A 24,290-nucleotide genomic window follows, 5' to 3' on the forward strand; every position below is an offset into this window, starting at 1 on the left:
CCCACGATCTTGAACTAGGAGCAGTGGTGTTTGCTCTAAAGATCTGGAGACATTACTTGTATGGAACGAAGAGCACTATCTTTACCGACCACAAGAGTTTACAACACATTTTCGATCAAAAGGAGCTCAACATGAGACAACGACGGTGGGTCGAGCTACTCAGTGATTACGAATGCGATATTCGTTATCATCCGGGTAAAGCCAACGTAGTAGCAGACGCCCTAAGTCGGAAGGAATATTCTGGTCGCAAGATCAAGTCGTTGTCAATAACCATCCATTCACACTTGTCTAGACAAATTCAGGAGGCTCAACTTGAAGCCCTGAAACCTGAAAATGTGACGAATGAATCCCTTAGAGGAATGGACAAGAATTTAGAAGCCAAGGGTGACGGAGCCTTATATTTCATGAACCGGATCTGGACACCGAAACACGGTGGGTTCCGAGACTTGGTCATGACCGAGGCGCGCAACACTCGGTATTCCGTCCACCCAGGTTCAGATAAGATGTATCTGGATCTGAAGAAGCTATACTGGTGGCCTAATATGAAAGCAGAAATTGCTACCTTCGTAAGTAAATGCCTTACTTGCGCAAAGGTTAAGGTCGAGTACCAGAAGCCCTCTGGCTTACTGAAACAACCGGAGATCCCGGAATGGAAGTGGGAGCGGATCACTATGGATTTCATAACCAAGTTGCCCAAGACGACGGGTGGACTTGACACCATATGGGTCATCGTTGATAGATTGACCAAGTCTGCACACTTCCTGCCTATCAAAGAAACCGACAAGATGGAGAAACTTACGAGAACATACATTAGAGAAATTGTACGGCTACATGGTGTACCTATTTCCATTATCTCCGATAGAGATAGTAGGTTCACCTCGAGATTTTGGCAATCACTACAACATTCCCTAGGAACGAGGCTAGACATGAGCACAGCCTACCATCCACAGACCGACGGACAGAGTGAGAGGACCATCCAAACTCTAGAAGATATGTTGCGAGCCTGCGTGATTGACTTTGGGAAGGCATGGGATACTCATTTACCCCTTGTCGAGATTTCCTATAATAACAGTTATCACACGAGCACCAAGGCTGCTCCATTTGAAGTTCTCTACGGCCGTAAGTGCAGATCCCCTCTATGCTGGGCTGAGGTGGGTGATACCCAATTAGCCAGGGGGCAAACTTCCGACAGTACTCTCACCGGTCCGGAGATCATTCGGGAAACAACAGAGAAAATCGTTCAGATCCATGAACGATTGAAAGCCTCTAGAGACCGACAGAAGAGCTACGCGGATAAACGAAGGAAACCTTTGGAATTTCAGGTGGGAGACCGAGTCCTCCTCAAAGTCTCACCCTGGAAGGGCTTGATACGCTTCGGAAAGCGTGGAAAGCTTAATCCGAGATACATAGGGCCTTTCGAGATTCTTGCAAGAGTCGGCCCCGTAGCTTACAAACTCGAACTACCAGACGCACTTCATAACGTACATTCTACATTCCACGTATCTAACTTGAAAAAGTGTCTATCCGATGAGACTCTTGTAATCCCACTCGACGAGATCGAAATCAACGAGAGCCTCAACTTCGTGGAAGAACCTGTAGAGATCATGGACCGTGAGGTCAAGCAGACAAAGCAAAGTCGTATCCCTATCGTGAAGGTTCGCTGGAATGCCAAGCGAGGACCGGAATTCACTTGGGAACGTGAGGATCAGATGAAACTGAAATACCCTTGCCTGTTTGCTTAGTTAATTGTAATTTCTAACTTGCTTAAAATTCTAATTTCGGGACGAAATTCCTTCTAACGGGGGGATGATGTGACAACCCGATATTTCAACTCTTTGTAATGACCAAAAAGGGTCAAGTTTTGTAACCACTTTTGAGTAATAAAATTTACTGTCATAATAAAATGTACAAAAAGTTCTATTTAGTTTCCTTCTATGTTTAAATGTCTTTGAACCATGATCGTACGTGAAAAGAACGTCCAAATCCGACCTCATATAGCGAAGTTATGATTTTTCCAAATTCGGCTTAACAACAGACAGCTAAAAACTCGAATCGGAGATCGAGCGACTTTTGGTCGGAATGACCTAAACGAGAATCGAAGGTCTCGACAATGGTATTCTAGCGGTAAAAAGTTTGGCAAAAACCGACATCAGATAAAGAAGTTATGAATTTTCAAAGAAATTCCTTAAACACGATGGGTTTAAAATAAATAATAAAAAAATAATTTCGGAATTTTCCGTTGGAGTCTAAACGAAAGTTGTAGAGCGTAGTCTCACCTACGCGTGGATATAAAGACCATCGAAAACGGAGTTCGTATGAAGAAGATATGAATTTTTCAAGTTTATTAAATAAATTATATATTTATTTAAATCAAAATTTCGGACCTTATCCGAAGAGGAGTCAGCGTCCTCATCTGGGTACGCGCTGCGTACCCCTGTACGCCCTGCGTACCCGAGAGACTTGGCCTCTGATCGTCCACGTCGCCCTATCTGAGGCATCCAACCCGTCCAACCCGTCCGAAGTATCCGACCCGTCCGACCCGCTGTCCCGTCCGACCCACCGTCCCATCCGACCCACGTACCCAGCAACCCGTCCCATCCGAAGCCGAGGCAGTCGAGGCTTCGGTCATTCATGACGTACGCGTACGCGCTGCGTACGAGCGTATGCCCCGCGTTCGGAGGCGGTTCAGCCTTCCTATAAATAGAATGCGAGGCTTTCCGAAAATTTTGCTCACTTCTCTCTTCTCTCTCACAATCTTGCCTCGATTTTCGTGCCCGTTCAAACCCGAAGCTCTGGTCTTTTTGCTCAAGTCCCGAGGGTCGATTTTACTCCCGAGATTCCCGAGAATCCCGAGAAAAATCCGTTTTCCGAGACGAAACTCTGCCCGGTTTTCCATCTCGCTTTCTTCAATCAATCAAGTGAGTTTCATACCCCTTAATCAACCTTTTTAAACATTCTAAATGCTTTTATATGCTTTCAAGGGGGGGATACAAGCTAAATACTTATAGTTATTGCTTCAATCACATGTGATTGCATTAATCACATGTGATTAATAACTAGGGGAAACCAGTGATTTTATCACTGTTCAAACTGTCTATCAAACCGTTTTTACTTCAAAATGTTTTACAAACCCATTTACTTTTCAAATTATATTACAACTATGATTTAAACAAATGTTCCTAATACTTAAACTGTTTTAACCAACCCTACGCCTTCAATTTGTTCTATAGATCGACATCAAGTCGATCTTTCTTTAAAAATGATACTTATGTTTCAAATGTCTTATAAAGGGTGTGACATGATCAGTGAGAGTTCATTCATCAGTATGGGTGAGCCTCTCAACAACTTGGAAGACATGGTAGGCCCGTGTGCTACTAAGTGGCAAGAAATTAAGATTGAACAGGTTCAGTCCATATGAATTTGAATTTGTCTTAGACCTTGTCTTATGATAATGATAGATAACATGGATAGGAACATATACACCATAAAATATAAGTGAAAAAGGTTTCTCTCCAATTCATGAAAATGAGTGTGAGAAAACACTTTCACTAAGAAGATTTTGAGGAGATAGCAGTTGTGTTGATTGCATTCTCAAAATCAATGATGATTACGGCAACCCTCTTCACAGTTCGAATTGTGAGAAATGGAAAATAGTTTGAACATTTGGAACTTATTACTATAAGTTCTAAATAGTTTAGACACACATATGAGTTTTCTTATAAAAGTTGTATGAGCTTAGATAAAGGCTTATCGAAGCATCTTGTATCAAAATTTTGAACTTTGAAAAGAAATTCAATAAGTATTGATTTTTATAAGTCCAACTGATTTTTGGGTACATGTCAAAGCTAGTGGGAGCATAATTGTTATGCTAGTAATTAGTATGCTAGTGGGAGCATGATTATTATGTGAAGTGTTGCAAGCTAGCAATACTGGTTATAGGAAACAAAGGTTAAGAATTTTGCAAAGTTGCAGAATTTGAAAAAAAATTGTTTCACTATTGTAAGGGAGAGGATACTTTTACATTATTTCCAATGTAAGAGCTTAGATTGAAATTAGACTTAGTCATGGACATATATGAATACCATGTTGAAGTATTTCAAGATTGGATATTCTATATGGAAATATAGCAAGGGGCTGGTCAAGTATCATGTCTTTATGTAAGACATTATGATTCGTATCCCATATGCTTCGAGTATAGGATCGATTGCATGTGTTATAATATTCACGTGTTCTAATTTCCAAAATTCCTAGGGCATTAAGAGGGAAAAAGGACTAGAACCAGATATGACTAAAGTAGTTAAACAACTGTCAAGGACGGTCGAAGGTTCAGTAAGGATTGATCGCTTGAAGTTGGAAGTATAGTAATGAATGGACCATATTGACATTATTATGAATAGACAGGATTCTATTAGTAATAAGTTGTCATATGGCATATATGGAAATATTTCCATAATGGGAGTTGGATATTAAGAATCTATGTGAAAGTTAGAATGCAATCTATGGACTTTGAATGTGACATATATGGAATTGTCTTGTGACAATATCCAAAGGAATACTTTGTAATATCATTGGCAAAGTTTTTGTGACTTCTGTACCTCGATGTTATGAAAGGAATCACTGCATAATAGTTTAAAATCTGACACATTCTTATAGTGGCAAGAAGTAGTTATTCTTACACTAAGTAATAAGGATTTGGAATTGTGAAATAAACATCATTGGAAATTTTTTAATTGATCTATTTCACAAAGAAATGACCATAGGTAAACATATTGTGCATGCTTAGAGCATGGGATAACTATTGTTTTAATTCAAGTATTAAGTTGATAAATCGAAACATTATACAATGAATAATGTGTAATCAATATGGTGATTAAATAAAATGTGTTTTATTTATATTCAAAATTTTTGAGACCATATTAGATTCGCTTATTCTTGTGTTTCACTTTTCATGTTTTGACTTCCCGAATAACAAGATTATTCAAACTTTCCACAGTCGATCATACTTTGGAAGTAGGTATTCAAGCAAGACTGTTCTGAATGGGTCTGTAGATTTTCTAAAGGTATTTCCTATAATAAGATTTGAGGATTGGATTCAACCCACGCTAATTGGAATCACTGCATGGATTTTATCACGAGTGATCATGAGACAATAATATCTTATATTCTTGAAACGGACAGATACGAGTTGCAGTTTACAAGTCGGTTACACATTGATAATACGAAAACGCACCAGTAACTTGGTGTTATAAAACATATTGTTGTGTGTGATTTGATAAGTAAATAGAGCAAGCACATGAGTCGAATTTTATCCATTCCTTTTACCCTAAGAGGGATAAAAGCAATATATGTGGGCCCCTCGATGATTTAGTGATGACAACCCTAAGCGCTTGGCCAAGCCTGGACTGATTTGATTTGTTCAATTAGTAAGTCATCAAAAATTGGAAATCGGGGAACAACACATGGACAGAGAGAATGATTAAAATCCATGTCTCAGTCTATACGATATCTTGTAGAATGGACGCGTTATTTGATTTGTTTAGAGTTCGACAACGGCTTTTTGAGAGCTACCATTGTTATTTGGTTAGTGAAGTTGTACTTCGGTTATAGTTATTAGACTTATCCAAGTGGGAGACTGTTGGATTAGGTGTCTAAGCCCATAACTATAACTGGTATGTACTTGACCCGAGAGTAGCATGGTCCATTTCGGGTTGCCTTTACCAGGACAATTTGATAGGATGGATATTTGAGAAAGAGGTTATTTGTGATTTATTAATATATTATAAGTATAATATATTAATTATGAAATCATATTATTTAATTAGCATTTATCAAGAATTAATTTGGAATTAATTTAGTGATCAAAAGAGACTAATTAAATTTGCAGGGACTGATTATGTAAATCAGTGATATTTATTGTTTGGGCTAGTGATCCATGTTGATTAGGTATGGACTAAATCTTTGTGTGAGTCCATGAAGGGTTAGTCCATAAGGCTAATGATTTAATGGATTAAAAGCCCAAGTGAAGTAGGGTTTACAAGTTTAAACTCTAGGAATTCCAAACTATAAATTAAGCCCCTAAGCTTGCAAAATTGGCCACTAGTACTCCAAGGTGAAAACCTAGCCGTTTTTTAAGCTCTTAACCTCTCTCTCATTATCCTCCACTTGTTCATGGTGTTTGTGACTTGTTTGAGGCACAACACTTGGGGTGTTAAGCTCTTGAAAGGCCACGTTCTACAAGCTACAACAAAGAGGTAATCTTCTAGCTAGTTTTTTTATGTTGATTATGTCAAATTGTATGCTATTTGTAGGCTTTATGCTTTGGATAATTTCGTTACATGTATAACTAGAGAAAACTTAGATCCAAAGCTATTAGGGTTGTATGTGCACCATAGCAATGTTATAGTACTTAAAACCAAACACGCTTTACCCCAAGTGAATGTCATAACCGATATGTAGTCACTCATCACCTCCAATCTTTGTCGTCTACCCCTTACTAATCTCCATGTGCATTGTGGTCCTCCCCATGCCAAACAAGCCAACCCACCTAGGTCTAAAACATCAGATGGAAACCATAACCACTCAAATGAAATCCATCTAAAAATCCGAAATCCCAACCTGCCTATCTTTCTCACAGACAGAGCCAAACTCAAACACAAGAGTCTGGTTCTACAACAAAATTGAAATCGTTCATATCCAACCTGATACTCAACTCATGCCTCGAGATCTACAAATCTACGGGTGCCTCATACCCCCAATACTTTTATTTGTGGCAACCCATTCCCTAAATTGAGATACAAGGATTCTCAACCATCGTTGAAACCACTAATCTCGCATCTAGTCGAGCCACCAGGTTCCAAAATACTCAAATGAAAAGGCTACCCAAGTCTAAGAACACCTCCGTGTCATACGCTGACTAGTGAATGCTATGGCTCCCTGCAGTCCCACGACACTCTCTCACTAACTAGTGAATGCTACGGCTCCCTGCAGTCTTACAACTCTCTCTCACTGACTAGTGAATGCTACGACTCCCCGCAGTCTTACAACACTTTCTTACTGACTAGTGAATGCTACGGCTCCCCACAATCTTACGACACTCCCTTTTTCGCCATGGTCTCACCCTAAAGTCCCTTCTGATAGTCCTAAGTGGTTACTCCCCACCTGGACCATCCACTCTCTTGCAACCTCAATCCGCTCGTTACCGATCATTCCCATAATCTCATTGCCACATCATCACTGTGCTAGGTTCACTAGACTCATGCCCTGCGATCCAGCATAGATAGGTGCACACCCACCCATATTATGCTCTACAACTCTCGAACGAAGATTCTGGCATACAAAGCACCTTCCTTTTATACAACTCTACATCCTTGGACCACCCCTTCTGGCGACGAATAACTGATGGGTCCACAACTGGAATCGGTAATAGCCGCTCAATGCTCCACTTGACGCCAAACCACCCAAGTCTTATAATAATCCAACCATATAGGTCATCATACTCGGATACTGTAACACCAGTCAAAATAGGTTAATAGACAATCACATGTTATTATACCAATCATATAATTTTGTAAACTAGTAATGTGATAAATGTACTATGTAGTTCAATGATAAATTCTAATACAAATACGAACTTTCTTTGTAATACAACTCAAAGTATACATTCATACGATTCCAAAGATATAGAGAACGTCTGAATCTGACTTCGCATAAGGAAGTTGTGATAAACCGAACATTATATATCTCTATAATAAGAGAAAATTAAAATAGACTTAGAATTAGCCATTGGAGTCTAAAAGAGATTTGTAGTACTCGTAAATACCTACGCGTGGATATAAATAACGTCAAAAACGGAGTTCGTATGCGAAAGTTACAACCTTCCAAAGATTCGGCTATCAGAAACCCTAATCTGACTAGACTCACGACGTGAACAAGGGTTTATTCACGATGTGAGGTGTCATTTTGCCACGTCTCAGAATCTAGAAGGTGTGTGATGAGGCTACAAAGGGATAAGATCCAAACTCAAGATGTGAGCAAGGATAACTCACGACGTGAGGAGTTACATGGCCACCCTCCGAAGCTAGGGACGCAAATGGCAACTACGGGATGAGCATGCAAGACTCGCGACGTGAGTTTTATAAAACTCACGACGTGAGAGTCCAAAATCCTTACTATAAATATCAGGTCCGACCTCAGTTATTCCTTACACCTTTTCCCTTTCTCCTCTCTCCCTTACTGAAGCCATCTTGCATACCGAGCCCCGACGACCTCGTATCGCTGACTGTTTCTACTTAGATACATAAAATCACGCTACTAGGGTGAGTTTCACGGTCCCACTTTCTAATATTTTTGGGGGGAAACTATATATTGTATATACGTTACTATTAGGTCTATATGATGGTTTATTTGTATCAATATAGATAGTTATATTAATCGAGATATAGCTGTTCTAAATATAATATTTTGAATATATACAACTACTGTCAACTTGTTAGCATGCTATTGTTATAGAAATATATTAATGTAGATCTTGAGTTATACTTAAGATTCTATATATGTTGTGTGCGATATAGTTCCGAAGTTATATTCGGAAGTTCTATATGTTAAAAAGTATGTACGTTGTTATTGTTGGTTTTATGTCGATATAAAACTTGTTATGTTATATGTTGTTGTTGTTATTGGTTTTATGTCAAGATAAAACCTGGTTTTACTTCAAGTTATAGTTGTTATACTGCCTAAATGTTATAAAGTTAGGAGTAATGTTTAAAAGCAAAGTCTAGTAACTTAGGGTTTTAGACACAAAAATGCTTTTGTTGTTAGGGCTATAGGAAGTCGTCAAAGTCTACATGAGTAATTGTATTCATCAACTAAGATTGGGGATCTTAGCGGAAATTCTCTGAACTGTAACCGTTAATCCCGTGTGAGCGAGGAAGTCATGTATAATTAGTATACGGGTTGACAACCCCACTTGTGATTGTTAATTTCAGTCAACCATAAACAAGTGACAAACTATCCTTTTACTTGTTATTGTTCCGTCATCGATGAAGCGTACGGTATTGTTTCTCATAGAAATTATGAGTGTATTGTTTATAATGGAAATCATGAGTGTGTTTTATCAGAGTTATTGTGTCGTAGCAGCGGTTACGGGCTCATGGTAGCAATTTGTTAGAAACATTACACTTTGTCGTATACAAGTATTAATGTTATGTATAAGTTTCCCCCTACTTATACTCTAGTTTCAAAGAACGTTTAGGTATAGCACTTATTTGATAAGTAGAATATTATACCTGATATATATACTAAATGTTGAAGAGTCAAAATGATACTTTCAAAACTATACTTTTGAACTTGGAAAATGTGTTGTTTTTATATAGAGTCAAAACTTGTGGACTCACCAACTTTATCTTGACGTATTTTAAAATGTATGTGTTTTCAGGATCTTGAAAAGTTGGTATGTATTCGAACAGGAGAAGTTTTACTATTATCTTTCTGTTCATTAAGAAATATGCCTTAGTGGGATATTATGTAATTGGTTCTAGAAAAAAAAACAGTTACGTAACTTTCAATTATCAATAAAGGTATGTATGTTCTTTAATATTGTTCAATGTATGTTATATAACTGTGATACGAAGAATGACGTTACACCACCCGGTGTTTCCGCCGATGGCCGGGGTGTGACAGATTTGGTATCAGAGCTATTAACTATAATGAACTAGTACTTTCTTAGGAAAGCACTTCTATAGTTTAGGGCTTGCTCTATTAGGTTTAGGTATATCCCTTAGCCTACGATAAAAAGTATTATTAATTGTTCTACTAAAGCAACAAACAATAATTAAAGCCTGAATACAATAAATAAGAATATTGAGTCATATATAAAGACTCAAACCCGCGAAGAGAATACACCTTAATACCCAAAATGTTTTTGATCTCAAGGATTTAGATCAAATATCCCAACTAAAGTTTATATGTGCATAGATCCTATCACAATTAGGTGTAGGTGCGCAACTACATTTTATTATGATCAGATCATATGGAATAGTTAATTTGGGAGAAATATTTGATAGACTAAACTCTTGATGATCCAAAATGTATAGGAATTCGACATGGCACATTCAAGAGAACGGATAATCATCGAGGATATGGATGAAGAAGAGGAAGTTTCATTCCCCAGGATGGTAGGCGATCCTTACTACCCTATTAATCCAACCACCTTTCATCCAATACCTTCTGACGATGGAGCACCGTTACCTTCCAATGAATGGGAAGAGAGTGAACCAATGGAAGAGAGCGAACCAATGGAGGAGACAGAATCAGTAGCATCATCTTTACCACCAATGAACACTCTTTATCGTCAAGTTCCAGGAGGAGCAAAGATGAAACGCACAACACGTAAATCCATACCATTATGAAAAAAGATTAAGAAGAATCAGAAGGTGACATCTTCAGGAAGTCATAGAGTTCAAGATGAACCAGCACGGATAGCCCAAACCGTCGATAGGTGGGTGGCAGAAGAAAGAGCTGCTAAGATGTATGAGACTGGTCAATCATCTGGACCACATCCCCCACATTCTTCTGAAGTGAACGTCTTATCTCAGATGTTTGAGAAAAGTGTGAAAATTGAAGATAAGATGGAAATTGTTGAAGGAAGGGCTACTCATCTCTCCAGAAGAGTACGAAGGCTAGAAGGACAAAGAACGCGAGATCAGGAATCAGTGATGGATGTCCATCATCGTATAAATTTTGCTTATAACGATATGATTACTCATGATGCAAGGATTGCAGAGTTAGAGCTATACAATCAAACCTCGAGAAACGAGGAGCGCACCGGAGGTCTTGAGTAGAGAACTCAAGCACTTGAGGAGCAAGTGGTTAATGTCACTGATGTGCTAGGTCATCACTTGGGTTTCTAGTAGATAAGCTAAAACTAGTGGTTGTGTAAATATAGAAAATCAGACTAGTTAAGGCAAGAAGAGTAAAAGTTTATAGCAAGGATGTAGAAAACCTTTCAAATTTTGTAATGTTTATAGAAACTTTTCTCATATAAGCCTAAATAAACTGATGTAACCACCAATAATAATATGAAGCATATATTACAATAATCATTTTGTTATCCGTTGTGTTTTACACTTTGAAGAATAATTGAAGTATTTAAGTATTCATGTATTAACTTACTAACAAAACTCATAAAATTCTTATTATTTATAATAGGAACTAAAACAAAATGCCTAGAAGGAGTAATCGGCTAAACCCTAACCGACCATCAACACCACAACAACAACAACATCCGCAATCACCACCATAAATAAACCCCTCAATAAGTATAGTACAACTTGAAGAAATCATATCTCAAATAATTGTTACGGCTCTATCTAATGTCACAAGAGATGGAGTTAGAAATGAAGGCCATGTAGGGACCACTAGAACATGTACCTACAAAGATTTTATGAATGGAAGGCCAAAAAGCTTTCATGGAAATGAAGGAGTAGTTAATTTGACGAGGTGGATAGAAAAGATAGAGTCCGTCTTTCAAATAAGCTTTTGTCCAGACAATTGTAAAGTACGATTTGCAGCATGTACTTTCGCTAATGCAGCACTTACATGGTGGAATAGCCATGTGAATACAATGGGGATTGATACTGCAAATTCCATGAAATGGGAAGAACTAAAAGTAATGCTAGTAGAGGAGTATTGTCCTAGGGAAGAAATACATAAGTTGGAACAAGAATTGTGGACCCTAACCATGAAGGGTTCAGAGATAATAGCTTATACCGCTAGATTTAATGATCTTGCAGTAATGTGTCCAGCACTTGTTACCCCTGAATATAAGAAGATTGAGCGATATATTTGGGGTTTAGCATCGCAAATCAAAGGCATGGTGATCACATCAAAGCCTACGACTTATGACAGTACCAAGAGGATAACTCATCAGCTAACCCTCACAAAGATCCAAGGAACAGAAGTAATCTCAAAGGCTAAGTCTCCCAAATCTAGAACAAACAAGTGCAAGTTTAATAGGAAGAATCCCAAACAATCATCTGAGAAAAGACAAGAAGTGGCAACCAATTATGCAGCCACAACAGCAGTACCTACGCAACCAAAATCTTCATGGTGCAATAAGTGCAACCGTCATCATCCAGGTGACTGTTTTGTCTGCATGAAGTGCAAGAAAAAGGGGCATACTGCTAGTTACTGCAGGAGCACAACACCTGCAACAGTCAATCAACAAACCAATAATGGGACAGGCCGTGGTGAAGGAAGAAAATGCTACGAGTGTGGGGAGGTTGGACATATCAAGAAAGAATGTCCAAAGTTAAGGAGTCAAGGAGGCATAGGACGTGGCAGGGCGTTTGTGATCGGAAGCAAAGAGGCTATCCAGGACCCTTCGGTCGTATCTGATACATTTCTCATAGATAATTTATATGCTACCATACTCTTCGACTCTGGAGCAGATCGAAGTTTTATAACTCCCACTTTTAGAAAATTGTTAAGTCATAAGTCTAGCAGATTAAAAGAAATGTATGAAGTAGAAATCGCTAACGGACAATCTGAGAAAACACATGAAATCCTAGAAAACTGTCTGTTAACTCTTAATAACTACCTTTTTCACGTCAACCTCATGTCAATGCCTATCGGTAGTTTTGATGTCATAATTGGCATGGATTGGTTATCTTCACACCGCATTCAAATTTTATGTCATGAGAAAGCCATACGACTACCCTTACCAAACGGTGAAGCCCTGATTATCTATGGTGATAAATCTGGGAAGAACCTCAAAGTCATCTCTTGTACTAAGACCCAGAAATATCTACATAAGACATGTATCACATTCTTAGCCCACATTGTAGATAGGAACAGAAAGACAAAAGAAATCAAGGACATACCTCAAGTTTGTGATTTCCCTGACGTGTTTCCTAAAGATCTACCTGGAATACCTCCTGTCCAACAAGTTGAGTTTCGAATCGACTTAATTCCAGGAGCAGTACCAGTAGTGAAATCTCCTTATTGATTAGCTCCATCTAAAATGCAAGAATTGTCTAGCCAACTACAAGAACTTCTTGAAAAAGGCTTTATCCGACTGTGTATTGATTATCGGGAGCTGAACAAGCTGACAATCAAGAATCGTTATCTGCTTCCAAGAATTGATGATCTATTCGATCAACTACAAGGATCTAGCTACTACTCAAAGATAGATCTTAGATCAGGATACCATCAACTCAGGGTACAAGAAGACGACATTCCAAAAACAGCATTTAGAACTCGTTATGGTCATTATGAGTTCTTAGTTATGTCTTTTGGATTAACCAATGCCCCAGCAGTGTTTATGGATCTCATGAACCGCGTTTGCAAACCATACTTGGATAAATTTGTGATCGTATTTATCGATGATATATTGATATATTCACAAACCAAGGAAGAACATGGTCAACACCTGCAAATAATCTTGGAGCTACTAAGAAAAGAAAAGTTGTACGCTAAATTCTCCAAATGCGAGTTTTGGATTAGAGAAGTACAATTTTTAGGTCATGTAGTTAGCAATGAAGGAATTCATGTTGACCCATCCAAATTCGAGGCAATTAGGAATTGGAACACACCAAAGACACCAACAGAAGTGCGTCAATTCTTAGGACTTGCTGGCTATTACCGCAGATTCATAGATAATTTCTCTAAAATAGCCAAGACGCTTACAACACTAACCCAGAAGGATACGAAATTCAACTGGGAAGACAAACAAGAAGCTACTTTTCAGAAAATGAAGCAAATGTTGTGTAGTGCACCAATCCTATCCCTTCCAGATGGGACAGAAGATTTCATCGTGTACTACGACGCCTCAAATCAAGGATTGGGATGTGTGTTGATGCAAAGAGGAAAAGTTATCACCTATGCATCACGAAAACTTAAGGTGCATGAGAATAATTACACTACCCATGATCTAGAATTGGGAGCTATAGTTTTTGCATTAAAAATTTGGAGACATTATTTATACGGTACTAAGTGTACTATTTTTACTGACCACATGAGCCTCCAACACATATTCGACCAAAAAGATCTTAATATGAGACAAAGAAGATGGGTTGAATTGTTGAATGATTACGAATGTGAGATTCGTTATCATCCCAGAAAAGCAAACGTGGTAGCAGATGCCTTGAGCCGGAGAGAATATATTAAACCCCAACGGGTACGAGCATTAACTATAACTATCCATTCTAACTTTACCGCACAAATTAAAGAAGCTCAACTTGAGGCTCTAAAAGAAGAAAACATCAAGAACGAAGCTTTGCGAGGAATGGAAAAGCAACTTATACAAAACATGACGGAACGCGACACTTTATGAACCGAATTTGGATGCCTAAGTTCGGTGGAGTCAGGGACTTGGTCTTAGAAGAAGCCCACAAGTCCAGATATTCCGTTCATCCAGGCTCTGAAAAAATGTACTTGGATTTAAAAGTACATTATTGGTGGCCAAACATGAAGCCAGAAATTGCTACTTATGTAAGCAAATGTTTGATTTGTTCTAGAGTAAAGGCAGAACATCAAAGGCCTTCAGGTTTACTTCAACAACCGGAAATACCGGAATGGAAATGGGAGCAAATTTCAATGGACTTCATCACTAAGTTACCCAAAACTCCTAGTGGGTTCGACACTATTTGGGTAATAGTCGATAGATTGACTAAGTCCACCCATTTCTTACCAATTAAGGAGAACGACAAGATGGAGAAGCTAACTAGATTTTATCTTAAGGAAATTGTTAGATTGCATGGAGTTCCAAATTCTATTATTTCTTACCGAGATAGTATATTCACTTCACGATTTTGGCAATCTCTACAAAAATCCTTAGGAACACGTCTAGATATGAGTACAGCTTACCATCCACAGACTAATGGTCAGAGTGAGAGAACCATTCAGACATTAGAAGACATGCTCTGAGCCTATGAAATAGACGTTGGAAATGCATGGGATACTCATTTACCATTAATTGAGTTTTCCTACAAACATAGTCATCACACCAGCATCAAGGTTGCACCGTTTGAGGCTCTTTATGGATGAAAATGTCGTTCCCCTATATGTTGGGTAGAAGTTGGAGATACACAAATGGCCAGAGAATGTACAAGTGATACCTTACGTACTGGACCAAAAATAATCCACGAGACAACTGAAAAGATCGTGCAAATTAAGGATCGATTAAAGGTTGCATGTGATCGTCAAAAGAGTTATGCCGACGTAAGACGTAAGCCTTTAGAATTTCAAGTTGGAGACAGAGTAATGTTGAGGATCTCCCCTTGGAAAGGTGTAATTCGATTCGAGAAGCGAGGCAAAGTAAACACACGGTATATAGGACCTTTTGAAATTCTAGCAAGAATTGGTTCTGTAGCATACCAACTCAAGTTGCCTCAAGAGCTAAGTAATGTACACGATGTTTTTCACATATCAAATCTCAAAAGATGTGTATCCAATGACACTCTTGTTGTACCTCTCGACGAGATACAAGTCAATACCAAACTCAACTTTGTAGAAGAACCTGTCGAGATCATGGATCGAGAAGTTAAATGATTAAAGCAAAGTCGTATTCCCATAGTGAAAGTTCGATGAAACTCTTTACGAGGACCTAAATTTACTTGGGAACGTGAAGATCAGATGAAAGAAAATTACCCCCAACTATTTGACAAAATCCCATCCACAAGATAAATTTCGGGACGAAATTATTCTAACGGGGGAAGAATGTAACACCAGTCAACATACGTCAATAGACAATCACATGTGATTATACCAATCATATAATTTTGTAAACTAGTAATGTGATAAACGTACTATGTAGTTCATGATAAATTCTAATACAAATACGAACTTTCTTTGTAATACAACTCAAAGTATACGTTCATACGATTCCAAAGATATAGAGAACGTCTGAATCTGACTTCGCATAAGGAAGTTGTGATAAACCGAACATTATATATCTCTATAATAAGAGAAAATTAAAATAGACTTAGAATTAGCCATTGGAGTCTAAAAGAGATTTGTAGTACTCGTAAATACCTACGCGTGGATATAAATAACGTCAAAAACGAAGTTCATATGCGAAAGTTACGACCTTCCGAAGATTCGGCTATCAGAAACCCTAATCTGACTAGACTCACGACGTGAACAAGGGTTTATTCACAACGTGAGGTGTCATTTTGCCACATCCCGGAATCTAGAAGGTGTGTGATGAGGCTACAAAGGGATAAGATCCAAACTCACGACGTGAGCAAGGATAACTCACGACGTGAGGAGTCACATGGCCACCCACCGAAGCTAGGGACGCAAATGGAAAGTCTACGGGATGAGCATGCAAGACTCACGACGTGAGTTTTTTAAAACTCACGACGTGAGAGTCCAAAATCCTTACTATAAATAGCAGGTCCGACCTCAGCTATTCCTTACACCATTTCCCTTTCTCCTCTCTCCCTTGCTGAAGCCATCTTGCATCCCGAGCCCCGACGACCTCGTATCGCTGACTGTTTCTACTTAGATACATAAAATCACGCTACTAGGGTGAGTTTCACGGCCCCACTTTCTAATATTTTTGGGGGGAAACTATATATTGTATATACGTTACTATTAGGTCTATATGATGGTTTATTTGTATCAATATAGATAGTTATATTAATCAAGATATAGCTGTTCTAAATATAATATTTTGAATATATACAACTACTGTCAACTTGTTAGCATGCTATTGTTATAGAAATATATTAATGTAGATCTTGAGTTATACTTAAGATTCTATATATGTTGTGTGCAATATAGTTCCGAAGTTATATTCGGAAGTTCTATATGTTAAAAAGTATGTACGTTGTTATTGTTGGTTTTATGTCGATAAAAAACTTGTTATGTTATATGTTGTTGTTGTTATTGGTTTTATGTCAAGATAAAACTTGGTTTTACTTCAAGTTATAGTTGTTATACTGCCTAAATGTTATAAAGTTAGGAGTAATGTTTAAAAGCAAAGTCTAGTAACTTAGGGTTTTAGACACGAAAATGCTTTTGTTGTTAGGGCTATAGGAAGTCGTCAAAGTCTACATGAGTAATTGTATTCATCAACTAAGATTGGGGATCTTAGCGGAAATCCTCTGAACTGTAACCGTTAATCCCGTGTGAGCGAGGAAGTCATGTATAATTAGTATACGGGTTGACAACCCCACTTGTGATTGTTAATTTCAGTCAACCATAAACAAGTGACAAACTATCCTTTTACTTGTTATTGTTCCGGCATCGATGAAGCGTACGGTGTTGTTTCTCATAGAAATTATGAGTTTATTGTTTATAATGGAAATCATGAGTGTGTTTTATCAGAGTTATTGTGTCGTAGCAGCGGTTACAGGCTCGTGGTAGCAATTTGTTAGAAACATTACACTTTGTCGTATACAAGTATTAATGTTATGTATAAGTTTCCCCCTACTTATACTCTAGTTTCAAAGAAAGTTTAGGTATAGCACTTATTTGATAAGTAGAATATTATACATGATATATATATATATATATATATATATATATATATATATATATATATATATATATATTAAATGTTGAAGAGTCAAAATGATACTTTCAAAACTATACTTTTGAACTTGGAAAATGTGTTATTTTTATATAGAGTCAAAACTTGTGGACTCACCAACTTTATGTTGACGTATTTTAAAATGTATGTGTTTTCAGGATCTTGAAAAGCTGGTATGTATCCGAATAGGAGAAGTTTTACTATTATCTTTCTGTTCATTAAGAAATATGCCATAGTCGGATATTATGTAATAGGTTCTAGAAAAAAAACAGTTATGTAACTTTCAATTATCAATAAAGGTATGTATTTTCTTTAATATTGTTCAATGTATGTTATATAACTGTGATACGAAGAATGACGTTACACCACCCGGTGTTTCCGCTGACGGTCAGGGTGTGACAGATACCACGATACACCATCACAGAATCTCTCGATAACTAATCTTCAACTTACATAACTCAAAACCTTCCAAGTACTCCTTCCCATAATTGAAGTACGAAGGAGTTGTCAATGACTGGACACGCAGTGACAACAATCCAAAACCCCATCCTCTACTGATCAAAACCCATGGGAAACTACACATACCGACTCTGAAGTTGATTGGAAAAATCAATTGTTGCCCCTCCTAGTGTATAGATATCAATCTATACATCGAACTAGAAAATCTCTCAACAATCAGAACTCGGCCTCAACAACCCAATCACCTCGAAACTTGAATATCGGCAAACCTAGAAGAAACAATGATCACAATAAGATCCCTGATCAACGGTTGCATGTCATGAAGACACTCATTCATTCCTAAGCAAATACAACATGCATCATCTCACTCTGCACCTTGCCTTGACTACCTCTAGACCCAAGTCTCATATGCCTGGACCGCAAATCCCTATAACCCAGTCTTCTGAACCGCAACTTATATGGACTGATAATCCTTCCAATCGAAATACTAAGTTCTCCCCCACTTAGGGTTTGACCCATCGCCAATTGGCATACCAAACAGATCATACTATGAACTGGCTCCCAGAATATACCATACCCGCATCTTGGGACATACCACGCAGCACTCGATGATCTTCCAGATAGATATCAATCAACTCCAAGTATTCCGAATCTCAGATGGAGACCTCGAAAACTTCCTAATGTGTGTGCCTCCAATCACTAAGAATCACATACAACTGCGCAACCAGATATTCCGACTATACTGAAGTAGTACCGACTCTTTAATTGGATATAATGGACTATCACCCGCTTCATTCTCTGAATCCTCAATCAACATCTCATCTCAAGAATCAATATAGAAATAGGTGACTTCACCCTCACGGTCAATATGCAGCTTAGACAACGCGGGTCGTTGTTCCGATATACTCCTCCTGATTATCTGAAACAGTTGCTCGAATATGACTACCAAACTTGATCAAAGCACATCCTTGTCCTTGTCGGTCACAGTCCCAACTGATGACCCTCTTACAGCCTAAGAAATAACTCAGAGCACTCATACTACAAATATCCCCTGGTGCTAATACCGCAACCATCTGGTACCTGATAGGGTCTTCCTCTAATCTCTGAAATCAGAAGCTCACTCACCCTTTCTTCCAAAATGGAAAATGGGAACAATATAATCCATGTCGTAGATGTTGCCATCACAATCCATCGGCCGATTACTTAACTCGGGCTGCAATCCTCAAAATCACATCATCTCCATTTCCTTTCTGAGTCTTGCGACTCTAACTAGCACCCCACCAGTCAAATCCCTCGAGACCGAAACTCAATTTTTTCTTTGCAAGGTATAATCCATTTAAGCTCGACCAACATGGCCCTCTGGCCTCAAAATTTACCATACTCACTTTCAGTCTGAACAACCACAGATGGATAATTGGTAAAGACGGAAACACACTCTGCCATGAATCATGGTACCCAAATCATGTTATCTACCCTCAGCCTGCTACTTAGAACATCTGAAATTCTCCTTGTTTCCAGTATTAGTCCTCTGCTTCTAGTAGTATGGGCATAATACTACCTTCCACGTCTACCCATACTTTCCACAAGGATCGTCCCAAATTTCCTAAGTAGCTGCTCAACCTTCCCCATCGACCAATCCATTCCACATGCTCGCTCCCTAGCGAATACTCACCGCTAAATAGCGTACCTATCGGACTGAAATACTTCCTAGGCTCTCCTAGATTCCCACACTTCTTCGCTATCAGCTATTGAAGAACCCTCACAATGTCAATTAGCTATTTCATGAATACAATCACATGCAACAAAGTTCAGATAATCCTTCGAGTAACAGACTCATCCCTATAATGGTTGGACTCATATAAGAGTTGCGCAGCATGGTCAAATCCGTCACTCTGAGATTATCCAACCTTTTTCACATGTGACTTGACATATTCACTCAATAGCTAACTCGCATCACTCATGATTTCCAAAAAGCACAAAGCAAACAGCATTCGAGCATCGAGCGACCTCTACCAGCACCTAAAACCACTGTAGCATACAAATCTAATTGCTCTATCCATAGCACAAAAGGCATCACCTAACTCAGACAATCCTATCTCTCAACTCCTCAGAGATCTCTAACCATACACATACAACACTACCAACTCACATAATAGGTAATAAGGAATCTCTCCTAAGCAGGCACACTAGCATGCAATTATGAGCAGATCTCTAGCCCTAAACTAGCATGCAGTTCTATCAGCTCATAATAACAACATATAATCAAGTAACGGTATTTTGGGAAATCACCGCTTGGGCTCTGGCTGATTGTACACACCGCTTCGGATCTGCTTTCAAAACTCTTTAATCTCTTTGAAAAATCATGTGATGAAAAATCATTCTCTTTTGAAAAGTTATCAACTCCTAAGTTTGAGTCCAGACAAACCCAAGGGTGTGCCCGAATCCCTCAAACCAACGCTTTGATACCAATTTATAACACCTCAAATTTCAAGATAAAATTTTCATTTTTAATTCTCAAAATATTACTCATAAATTCAAGTCATCAACAAAATTATAAGTTATTATCAAAACAATATCAGAATATCCCAAAATCCTCAAATCTCCATAAGCCAACGGATGTGTACAATCATGCCTCCACCTTCCTGGAATCTACAGACGTACCTGAAACACATTTAACTCAACACGGTAAGCATGAAGTTTAGTAAGTTCCCCAAAATATCACACACAATTAATTAGCCTCTCACGGCTATATCTCGATAAGAACCCTCCGGTTATGTATCTCAGTGAAGACCTTCCGGTATCACGGCTCGGGTTGGACCCTCCGATCCTATCTCAATAAATACGCAGAATAATATACAACATAAATCACAAAGACAAAATGCATAATATCACACACCTCGGTATAAGCACATAAGACCCTCCGGTCAATAACACAGGTAACACCCTTCGGTCGTACAGTAATTATCACTCAGTTAAGTATAGTGAGAAGACGCACCTCGTAAGTAAAGCAAGTAAGTCTCGCACTCGAACTGTCGGTCTAGACTCCGCCTAACATATATCATAATCATCTCTAATTAATAATCTATATTAACCACCCCAAATATGTTAGGCTAACTCTTCTACTAAATCCCAGGAAGGGTGAAAGACCATTTTACCCCTCTATTGTCTCCAAAGTCCACAACTTGACCAAAACCTAAAATTCAACGTGAGTCAACACTCAAGTCAATATTCCATGTTGACTCAACTCGTACAGTGCATTTATGCGACTCGTCGAGTTCCTTCTGTTCTCATAAAACCGAGAAAATTCGAGTCAACTCGCCGAGTTGTCTCAACAACTTGTCGAGCTTGTAAAGTGTCCAGAATATCAAGGAAAACCCTAACCTACTCGTCGAGTTGGCTAACCAACTCGTCGAGTTCCTTCAGCCCCTTTTCTCATTCAGACGCTTTTAAGAGAAACCATGGCTCTAAACTATAGATCTAGTCTTCTAGGGTTGAGATATCACGTAAAGTTGCAAGCTTTACGTCCATGCATGGAATTTAGGGGCTAACTTGCCAAAACAATGCTCAATAAGGGGTTTAAGGCATGGAAGTTGACAAAAGCTTGATAAAGCTTGAGTCTTTAGGCCCAAGGGACGTAGTAGTGTCCAGATCTGAAGTCTTAGATTCAAAGCATACTCAAGATCAATAATGACTCAAGAAAAAGCTAAAAATGGCCATAAACTCTCTAATGGGGAGATCTAACAAACAAGTGATCAAGGTAATGGCTTTTTACCTTCAAATGATTGCTACAACTGAATAGATGTCGGATCTATAGACTCTTTCTTGTTACAAGCACTTTGCTCTTCAAATATCTTCAAGAATTACACCAACACATACACTCTTAGCCTTAAACTCTCTCAAAATGGAAGGTAGCTCGATTGAGGTTTGTCTTTGGTGATAAGGTGATAATGGAGGCTGGGTGGAAGACTTAAGGTCCTTTAAATAGGGTGTAAACCCTAAAAATTAGGGTTTTCATACTCAGCTCCAACCCGTCGAGTTGAGCCCTCCAACTCGTCGAGTTGGTTCTAAAGTTCACGCGGTCTCATTGATTCCTACACGACAAGTTGGGGCCTCCCAACTCGTCGAGTAGGTCCTATAATATGCATTAAACCCTGAAATCTCATTCCTATGAATTGGGATGTTATAGCATTTTATTCATGTTGAAAAAAAAACACTTGACTTTTATCTCTTTCATAAAAAAAAACACTTGACTTTTATACTAGTAGTATACCTGCGCAAAGCGGTGACAATGAATAGTTTCTTTCAACAATTAATTGCATTTGGAAACATGTTATATTTCAAGAAACACAAGACATAAGTTATCAATCAGTTTTGCAGCAACGGATAATTATACCTTGCAATACATAGAGAATTGAATTTTTTTGTGTGTGCACCAATTATGCTTTTTTATGTGATTATTTATATCAAGTAATTTAAGATGTGATATATATATATATGATTAAATGCGAATCATAGTTATTGTGTGAATATATGATCAAATTTTGTCAATTGGATAAAAAATAATGAAATGTTGTGATCTTAAGGTGCATGGCATTAACATAGGATGTCATTTACATTATAATTACACTTAAAAAATTTAAGAGTAAATTTTTCACATTGATTAACAATAATTTATGGCAAGTGAGAATCTTAAGGAATGTATTTTGATTTTGATTTTTAATATATATATATATATATATATATATATATATATATATATATATTACATTTTAAATTAATGACATTATCCTTTGATATGATTATATATATATATATATATATATATATATATATATATATATATATATATATATATCACATCCTTTGATTATTATCAGTACATTCTTCAAGAATATGATATAATAAGTTTTGCACACTGAAAATTGAAAATTATTTACGTAATGAACTCTTTAAGAATACAATAATATGGTCTAATCTATTCTTGACGGATACATAATATCTACGTATTAAATTATTTAAGAATATGAGAATATAATCTAGTTTATTTTCGACGTATATGTAATACTCATGAAACGTGATACAAAGTTAAGAATGAATTTTATTTTTTTAAATTAAACTTGCTAATATATTATGAAAATGGTTAATAATAAGTTTTTTTAGTTAAACTTTATTATTGACGATAAGAATGTTAAAAGCGACATTGTCGTAAGACATTTTTGATAAATAAAACATGTTTTTGCAAGAGCATAAACATTCTTGAAGAATAAACATTTATTTAAAGTGCAAAAACGAATAATAAAAATTTTATTTGTAGCTTTGTAATACCACAAGTTTTATACAACTAAATAATTTTTAAGAATTCAAGCATTATTGAAAATTACAATGTCTAATTTTTTGTTTTATCACCACAATCAACTATTGTCTAAATCTTTTTATACAACTACAATAATTCTTAAAGAATAATTCATCATCGCAAGCCACCACCATCAGCTACTATTGTTCATCGTTGTCGAGTGGTAAAGAGTGAGATTAGAACCATGAAATTCAACTTCAAACAAATGCAAAATAGATTTGACAATTTAAATGGCATTGCATAAAATAATAAAAACTATAATTTTTTACTCTTGCTTGTAATTATCCCATATATAAATTTCCATAGTCGAAGAATGAAATCAAAAATCTATTGCCAAAAAATAAATTTAATATAAACTAAAAATACCGTAAAACTAGATTTGTGATTATAATATAACATTATATTTTTTAATTCAACCACATAATATTAAAAAATTGAAAAATAATTTGATGATAATTCATAATAAAATTAAGACCATAAATTAGAAACTCAAATCTTCGTTTAATGCACTAAGTATTATATATCCCAAATAAATTAATAACCATGCAACTCTGATTACTTGAAATTGAAAGCTACATTCTCATAACAGGAAATCGATGAATAATAATTTGTGTATTTTTATAATTATCACATCAATTAAAATATGTGGACGGTGATGAACTAACCTTGAATTAAAGAGAAAGCAATCAGAGGTGTACATAGACATTGTGCAATTTGATTTTCCCCCACTTAGATTTGTTGATTTAGATGGTGTTGCTAAAACTTTTTTTATATTAGAAAACGTTAATGACATTACATTGAAAGACGAAATCGTATGGACGGATTGACGAGCTGATCGATGGAGATAAAAGGAGGTTGATGATCGTAATATCGGGTTAGAGCATCCACAATGAGAAGTTTAATGGAATAGTTGAATGAGGTGTTATGCCTACTTTTCATTCAATG

At 37.3% G+C, this 24,290-nt stretch overlaps 1 protein-coding gene across 1 annotated transcript; it reads left to right on the top strand.

Annotated features, from left to right (window-relative positions):
- Window positions 1–11,620: 11,620 nt before the first annotated feature.
- On the top strand, window positions 11,621–13,003 carry LOC145066976 (uncharacterized). The gene has a single exon (XM_079014212.1). The coding sequence runs from the start codon at window positions 11,621–11,623 to the stop codon at window positions 13,001–13,003; it is 1,383 nt and encodes a 460-aa protein (XP_078870338.1).
- Window positions 13,004–24,290: the final 11,287 nt, after the last annotated feature.

Source organism: Lactuca serriola, chromosome 1 (genome assembly GCF_051521515.1).
Source record: "Lactuca serriola cultivar US96UC23 chromosome 1, Lser_US96UC23_V15, whole genome shotgun sequence".
In the NCBI taxonomy this organism is placed as follows: domain Eukaryota; kingdom Viridiplantae; phylum Streptophyta; class Magnoliopsida; order Asterales; family Asteraceae; genus Lactuca; species Lactuca serriola.